Source organism: Polyergus mexicanus, unplaced genomic scaffold (genome assembly GCF_030449975.1).
Source record: "Polyergus mexicanus isolate NDT 795.1 unplaced genomic scaffold, iyPolMexi1.0 SCAF_18, whole genome shotgun sequence".
In the NCBI taxonomy this organism is placed as follows: Eukaryota; Metazoa; Arthropoda; class Insecta; order Hymenoptera; family Formicidae; genus Polyergus; species Polyergus mexicanus.
In genome coordinates, this window is record NW_027223338.1 from 6,758,278 (window position 1) to 6,766,968 (window position 8,691).

Genomic DNA, 8,691 nt, shown 5'->3' on the forward strand with positions numbered 1-8,691 from the left:
TTGCTTTGAAGTATCACAACCTAATAGCAAACAATTTAAATTATCTACACAAAATTCTCATCATCTTTACAAATAAATAGCACAGTTTTACGAAAAATTTTTATATTACTTTTTTAAACATGCGCTGTTAGGTGTTTATATACATATTTCAAAACATCATAGTTGTCACACGTAAACTAAACGCGATATAAAAATTGTGATTGCATTTCAATGCGAAAAGAAAACGTGCGGCAAACATTAAAATTGCTGCGGGCGAGATACTAGCGTTATTAGCGCGTTATCGTTAATCATATCGTCGAATGTAGATGCGGGCGCTGCGAAAGATCGCGTTGCCCGATCACTTTCGCAGCGTGCGGTGCACATAATACAGACAAACATATATATGTAGGAGTGATGGGAAGTGTTGCGTCGAGGAAACAATCGGAGAAGAGTCGATGCTTTTCTCGAGCGAAAACATCGGGGAACGCGCTTCTCTCGCTACTCTCGACGCGATACCTCTTCTCTAGATCTCCGTTCGTAAGAAAATCGCGTAACTTCGCGATACGAGGCGCATACTTTCACGGTTCCGGACTTTCGTACAATTGTCATAAATCTAATTTTGATATCAGAAATATTATCGTAGTTTTGACTAGCAGTAACGTAGGAGTATCAAGTATGAAAAAATCTTTTCATCGCGGTTTATCACATTAATATAGAATATCGAATATCGTGTGCGGATGGTTTACTATTATTTCACACACATACGGGGCTTTCTATTGCATACAAAATATACTTCACACGTGATTTTTGAAAGTTGCATGGAACTATAAACTGTAAATATTATAGGGATAATTTAATGCAGCTATCAACCAATTATGAATATTTTTTTTTATCATGAAGCAAATGCGATTAAAGCGGCGAGGATGCCTAATTTTCTACGATTATTACGAGCCTTTTTTCATTGAAATTTCACTTTTATCGTTATTACGACACGATTGTTCTATTTACTGATTATTCATTTAGACTTTTTGCGTGTAATGCAATGGATTGTAGCGTGTCAGTTTGTGATATCGCATAGAGAAGCCACAATAGCGAACCTGTTCTTATCTCGGAGTTATCTCGCAGTCGAATCTAAATATTTCGCACAGGGGCATTGACTTTTGTCGTAAATCGAGGTCGTTGACCTTTAATATCCCGATCTATAACTCGCGACAAAATTGGAGACAAAATATCTTTGACACATAGAATTCTAAATCTTATGTCCCGTATTGAAGAGCTTATTTCCAGATCGTTCTAATCCATCGAAATTGTATATCGCCAAGTTTTTCGTAGAATACAGTTTTTTTTTTTTTTTTTTTTTTTAAAGAAATGCTACGAGTTCATCTCAAATTTTAGATCGTGTGAAATGAATTTGAAAGATCGTGTGAGAGTAGGTTGCATCGAATCATAGATAATTAGGTATTATTAGCTTGACACAGTTTACTGGATTGAATTTGTTCTACATGGTAAAGTGCTCTGGATCACGCAACCGCCACATTGGTCGATTGTTTATACAATATATGCGCGGGTCTCATTGTTATACATATATGTATACAAGCGCTGAAATCTTGGTGAACGAGAGTAACACGCGATCACTCACGTGGATGACAGTAGTGATGGTGATGGTGATGGTGAGAAGCGCGCGTTTCTCCGGACAGAAAGAGAGAAAGTACGCTGTAACGGACGGCACAACTACGGCAATGTGTCTTCTTGTATGTACATTCATTTCCGGAATTCTGGGTCAAGTTCTCGTACGCCCGAAAAGTAGCCGTTCGCTCGCAACGGGTTGATAATGTTCTTCCTCAATCTTCTCCGAAGGCGAAAGTCGATGCTTCACGCTTCGGAGATTGACGCGAATGCACACACATTACGTTGCAACGACTTTTTTGATAATCGATAACCGGATTTCACCTCGAATCAAGCGGCTTCAGATCGAAAAGATTGTTACTTGATTATTCACAAAAATTTAGATACTGGAGTAGAGTTATTTAATATAAACTGATTGTACTTGATAATAAAACGAAACCATTATACCGATTACATTAGCATTATTTGATTAATAAAGTTGGCATTTTAATCGGAATCTCTACTTAAAATATTTATTTTTTTTCAGTTGGGCAGTTTCAACGGTAATGACGCGACAGAACTTAATTCCGAGCCCAGACGGCTCGCGCATGATTCATGCCTTAATCCCGATGTGGGATATGTGCAATCACGAGAACGGCAGGGTAAGTAACATGGATAATGAACTCGCGTGGGACGATTTAATGCTGTTTTCTCTGTCATTGCCGTAGATTACGACAGATTTCAATGCGACATCGGATCGATGCGAGTGCTACGCGTTAAGGGACTTCAAGAAAGGGGAGCAAGTATTCATAAGTTACGGCCCGAGAACAAATTCCGATTTTTTCGTGCATTCGGGTTTCGTCTATATGAATAACAAACAAGTACGCATATTTGGGGAAAAAAAAAAAAAAAAAAAAAAAAAAAAAAATTAGAGAGAGATACTGTATTTAATTATGAAGGGAAATGAGTAATTAAGAACGAACATACAAATTATGCGATGCAATTTATACAAATATATGTGTGTTTATAAATTGTAATTCTTACAGGATGGTTTTAAACTTCGTCTTGGCATTAGTAAAGCAGATTCCCTTCAGAAGGAGCGAATAGAACTATTGAGCAAATTGGGTTTGCCATCGGTAGGGGAATTTTTACTAAAGCCGGGTACGGAACCCATTTCCGATACATTATTGGCTTTTCTGCGAGTGTTCAGTATGCGAAAGGCCGAGCTTGCACACTGGTTACGCTCGGACAAGGTCTTCGACCTGAAGCATATGGACTGTGCGTTGGAGACGGTCGTCGAGGAGAATGTTAGAAAATTTTTGTTGACTAGGCTGCAACTTTTAATCGCTAATTATCCGACGACATTGAAGGTGAAAGTGAAATCCGATATTGCACCGTCATTACTCTGCCTTGATGTGTCGACTGCGCGCCGTTATCAATACAGATGTCTTTTCTTCCAGGAGGATCTAGATTTATTGGAGACCACATTGCCGCAAATAAAAAAAATGGCTGTTCAATTGAGGGTTACAGAGAAAAAAATACTTCTGGGCGCGCTAGAATATGTGGAGCAGTGGATAAAGGCTTGAAATGATAATCGATTATGTTTCGGCTAGGGAATATATACTTATATAATTACGAGTTAAAAGCATCTTGAGAGAGAGAAATGAATTTTATTTTTACTATATTTCTGAACGACGAGTTCGAGTATAAAAGTAAAATATAAAAGCGGACGAATTATATGTAATAAAAAGCGTAATATATATCTAATTACCTATATATAAAACTGTTCGCGACGTCTATGCGCATAAGAATTATAGGAGAGCGACATATTGTAAAAATACTGTGAACTATATGAACGATCGACGATTATGTGTACATCTACATAAGTGATATACAATTATTGTATAATTGTACAATAATTGCGTGCTCAGTAAAAATATCTTAATTCTTGTTTTCGTGAGATGGAAATTTGCAAGCATTTGGCTTTTTCTTCTTCACACATTTGCTCTCTCTTTGAAATTGTAACATAAATCAAACGCTAATCAAGCGATTATGATCTTTGATTACAAGAATTGATATTTTACTCCTGCGCTGCTTTGATATATATGATATGAAAAAGTGATGTCTATACAAAAAAGAATCTTGTTAATGAAGATTTATTTTTCAAAATGAGTACATAATAGCTGAAATTCTTGATGTAAATTATGATACTATAGGCCTACATTAGATTTACGTGTACGCTGCAAAATATTTCCTGACGCACGAGTGAATTTGAACGACCCGCGTAAATACGACCCTGCGAGGTGTTTTGAGTATTTATCATATGTTATAAAAATGCTATTATGTGTGTTTAGTCCGGTGTTGTCACGTTACTGCATAAATCATTGCGCGAGAATAGTAATCAGATCTTTAAGAAATACCAGATTTCATGAATTAAAATTAATAAAAATTAACGATACTAATTATAACGAGACGCTATAATCAGGCTAGGCTACAGCAGGACTGATAGCTCGCGGAATATATCGCTTTTTTAAATATATTTCAACACAGACATAATCTTGGAAAAAAGATGTGTTACATAAACATATATATCATTTGACCTATATACATAACATGTATGCGATGAGATTTAACTCCCCCCTTTCCTAATATGATCAATATATCTTTTTATGGACTATAAGAAAATTATATACATCTACGATGTAAATTTTTCGAGCGAGAAATCTTGACATAAGAACGTCACATGTGATAGCGGAATGTATTTACATTACAAATTAAAAAAAAAAAAATTCTATGTTTAGAGTTTATAAAGACACTACCATCAGAAAATTTAGGAACACAGAAAATAAAAGATTTTTTTATTAAATATTCAAAATTTTTATAAATAAAAGAAATATATATATATATATATATATATATAAATAAAAAAATTCTATATATATAAAATATAAATATTTATTAATAAATGACAAAAAATCAGATTTATCCCTAAATTATCATTATTTTATATGCGAACAACTCATTTCATAAAAAAAGTTCTAAAATATATCTTTTTAATTATCTAAAAAATTATTGACCGAAGGAAAGTAAGTTTTTTCAAAAAGTTGTCAAATTATTATAACTTTTGGTTCCAAAATTCACAAAATACTGTAGATCAAGATCACTATCACTAATGTCAATAATTTCTTAAAGCTGTGTTCCTAAATTTTTCAACAATAACTTGTAACGAATTTAAATTCTCGTTGCGATGCATATTAAAAAAAAGCTACATTATATATAAAATTATTTAATTGTGCGCATATATAATTTGATCAATGTGAGAAAATGTTTCATATATTTCGCCTGAAATATGTATTTTATATTTCATCAATCATATTAGATACACTAAGCTTCTTTTACTTAAAGAATTTTACATAACACACAAAACTCTTTAATATGCATCAATGCAGAGTAATACAGGCGAAATCGTTATTAAATTTATTAGAAAATATCTATTATTTTGATCGTTTCATGGCTATTTCGTTGACGTCTACTTTGGGATCACTAAAATGTATGTCTAATTATCCCTCATCGATACATTTTGCTTAACAAAAAAGAAAATGATATATGATCTGTGTAAAATTAACGTTTCGTATAAATTGATATCAAAACTCTGAAGCAACCGATACACATTTAAAAATAGCATTTTATACATAAGTTACATATCTATAATTTGTAAACGGCACTTACAATTGTATCAGTTTTTCATTTGGTAGTTCGATTTGAGTATTAGTATTACGAGAATCCTTGAGAAGTTCAGATCGACAGCAAAAACTCCAACCATTTTTTTTTCAGGAGAAATGCGTTGCTTTTATTTTTATAACTCAAGCTCAAGCGGATTGGTATTTTATTATATTTTATGATGGATCGTAGAGATCGGTGTCCTGTTGCAAAGGATCAATGTCGTCACAGTTATCGAAATAGTCATAATCATCGGTATCTTTAAAGTCAGGAACTACAACGATATTAATAGCGTCTCCCTTCAGTTCGTAATTGTCGTCTTCCATTGCCTCTTCCGCTTTTACGTTTCCCGCATCATGTTCTTCCGTAAGATGCGTAAAGAGGGCGGGTAAGGCATAAAATATCTTGTCGCAGAGATTGCATTGAAACGTTTTGCCATCAGCCGCGCGCAAACAGTGCGTGTAATCCTTCATAGGCTGATAAACCTTTCTGTGTAGGGCCATATGTTTTTTGTGGTCCATAGAAAGAACAAATTCGTAGGAGCAGATCGGGCACTTTAGATTATGCTTCGTCCATCTCGTATGTGTTTTCAATCTGTGCAGATTCTCGTAGACCTCGCCGCAAATGGGACATTTCAAGCATATGTGATTCTTCAAGGTCTCCATGTTCTCATACATACCGCTACACTCGTTGCACTGATAGGATTTTCGTCTCTGGCAGGTATGTTTGAACCAGTGTTTTTCTAATTGAGCCGACAGATCGAACACCAATTCGCAAACCGCGCAGACAAACATTCCGTGATGATCGCGCTTCAACGTAAACTCCAACGAACTGCTAGAGCGCTGATGTTTTTCGTAATTATCCTTGCGCAACAGATTCTCGTTGCAGAATTCACATTGGTTTTGATGCTTGGTCAAGTGAGCAAATAACATTCCGAGTTCTGCGTTGGTATAATTACAAAAATTGCACATATAACTCTCCGCAATTTCATGAACATGGGAGATTAGATGCCTTTGATACGTATTCGGGCTGAAGAAGGTCGCGCCGCAAGCCGAGCACTTTAAATAGGGTCTATTCTTATCCGTATAATGCAAGGACAGAGGATTCAATTTCCTCGTCCATTTTTGGTCCCTTTTGATTTTTCCGGAATTTTCATACGTAAAATCTTGGATCTTTGGAATACGCCCGTGCATTTCAGAGGAGGTGCTCCGATCGATTTCATCCTCCATCGATCGATTACCATTAGCCAAACACTTTCGCAAGAATATCATCTTGTAACTGTGTTTCCACCTACTGTTCTTTTGATTCTTAGAGATCTCACGCATACTCCGTTCCAATAAATCCTCCATACTAACTCCCGCATCTTTTAAGTTTTCCAACGGAGGTACTAGGACATAATCGTTCTCATTAGACACAGACGGTTCCACTTCCAATTTACAGGAAACATTAGAAGCTATAGGATCCTTCGCGAGATACAGCAATTCTATGGACGTTTTATCTTCCTCAGGTTCTTCCTCGCACAGAACACGCTGTTCCATGCTGCCTCTCAACTTGCGTCCACTGCTAGCGGTATGCTTATTCTTCTCGCGACACTTATTCTTCTTGTCCTCTAGATTTTTCCTCGCTTTCTTGGACACGTTCTTACATTCTATTTCGTCCAACTTTAACATATCGTCAGTCTTTTAGTCGCCTCATCAATATTGTATCATAGAATCATTATGGCCGAGTATATATGCGTGTTTACGATCACAGTCGTAACATAACCCGACGCATCAACATATCCTATTAACAATAGAGTAGCATACGTTAGAAAAATGGATTTCTTTGCATTTATAGGAGATCTTACATAAATCGAGAAATGTATACTCACGGAAACTGTAATTAGTCGCGTGCCGACGAAAGTCTTGTCACTTTACGCGTTATCACGTTGCAACCCCTAACATTGATTTTTCTCGGAATCCAGATTTTTTTTTTTTTTTTCAAAACAATGGCTATATCGTTTTCGGTAGCACGATAAAACCGCGAAAAAGGAACGTTTAGCATTAATATTAGTCGCGTATTTACCGTACGAGAAGCGTTTCTACTCTCAATAAAGCTGGATCAGCTGTTTCTCGAGACGAGAGAAAGAGAGAGAGAGAGAGAGAGAGAGAGAGAGAGAAAGAGAGAAAGAAAGAGAAAGAGAGGTTGATGGGATTTCGTTCGCCGCACTATGTATCACTTATCGCTCTATTATCACCTCTCGTTCGTTTAAGAAATAGAAAGGGCTCAAAGATAAGCGATAAATGGTTTACACTGCAAATAGATGTTAAGAAAAAGACCCGATGTATCTCTTTCTTTGCGTTTCTCTTCTTTCTTTCGAACATCTGGACCGATAATGGGCTTAAATGTGTGCTTACCTTTTTGTTTTAGAGTAATGCGGCGTCTACAATAGAGATTTTAAGCCCTAAGCCTTAAGAAGATGACTAATCACAATCGAGTATTCATCTCATACTTGTCTGTGATTGGTCAATTTCTTTAGTCTTAGAGTTAAAATCTTTATTGTAGACGCCGCATAAAGTTTGTTGAAAGTAAAGTAAAGGGAGTAAAAAATATCATAGAGCTCTGTTACACGGCACCTTTATGCGGCGTCTACAATAGAGATTTTAAGCCATAAGCTTTAAGAAATTGACCAATTACAGTCAAGTATGACACGAATACTCGATTGTGATTAGTCAATTTCTTAAGGCTTAGGGCTTAAAATCTCTATCGTAGACGCCGCATTAATCGAGTTTAACGACATCCGTAGTTGTGAAACTGGCCAATCACAGTTATTCCTCTAAAGAATAAAATAATAATAATTGCGATTGGTCAGTCTTAGAACTATGGACGTTATTAAAATCGATTAGGGGTGATGTGTGTAAAGGTAATCATACATTATCTATCTAGTTTGATTCTACCTAATGTTCATTCATGATTTGAGACTACAAGAAAACGTCCCATTAGGTCTAGGTCCAGATCCTGGTCATAGTTAGGGTTAAGGTTAAGGTTTCAGGTCAGGGTTAAGGTTTCAGGTCAGGGTTGAGGTGAGGTTTCAGGTCAGGGTTGAGGTTTCGGGTCAGGGTTGAGGTTTCGGGTCAGGGTTGAGGTTTCGGGTCAGGGTTGAGGTTTCGGGTCAGGGTTGAGGTTTCGGGTCAGGGTTGAGGTTTCGGGTCAGGGTTGAGGTTTCGGGTCAGGGTTGAGGTTTCGGGTCAGGGTTGAGGTTTCGGGTCAGGGTTGAGGTTTCGGGTCAGGGTTGAGGTTTCGGGTCAGGGTTGAGGTTTCGGGTCAGGGTTGAGGTTTCGGGTCAGGGTTGAGGTTTCGGGTCAGGGTTGAGGTTTCGGGTCAGGGTTGAGGTTTCGGGTCAGGGTT

The 8,691-nt window shown here is 36.7% G+C and overlaps 2 protein-coding genes across 2 annotated transcripts in view; one reads left to right on the forward strand and one right to left on the reverse strand.

The window, feature by feature from the left end:
- Positions 1–4,390, forward strand: part of Setd3 (SET domain containing 3) — a 17,692-nt gene extending 13,302 nt beyond the window's left edge. The window contains exons 4-7 of the mRNA XM_070310808.1: positions 2,132–2,246; positions 2,313–2,465; positions 2,631–2,954; positions 3,045–4,390. Coding sequence (XP_070166909.1) covers positions 2,132–2,246; positions 2,313–2,465; positions 2,631–2,954; positions 3,045–3,170 — 718 coding nt within the window. The 3' untranslated portion in view covers positions 3,171–4,390. The remainder of the gene's footprint in view (positions 1–2,131; positions 2,247–2,312; positions 2,466–2,630; positions 2,955–3,044) is intronic.
- A 213-nt stretch (positions 4,391–4,603) lies between these two features.
- On the reverse strand, positions 4,604–7,688 carry LOC138941283 (zinc finger protein 555). Its single transcript, XM_070310807.1, has 2 exons — positions 7,175–7,688; positions 4,604–7,086 (listed from the first exon to the last, which is right to left on the reverse strand). The coding sequence occupies exon 2, from the start codon at positions 6,972–6,974 to the stop codon at positions 5,481–5,483; it is 1,494 nt and encodes a 497-aa protein (XP_070166908.1). The 5' UTR covers positions 6,975–7,086; positions 7,175–7,688; the 3' UTR covers positions 4,604–5,480.
- Between the last annotated feature and the right edge of the window lie 1,003 nt (positions 7,689–8,691).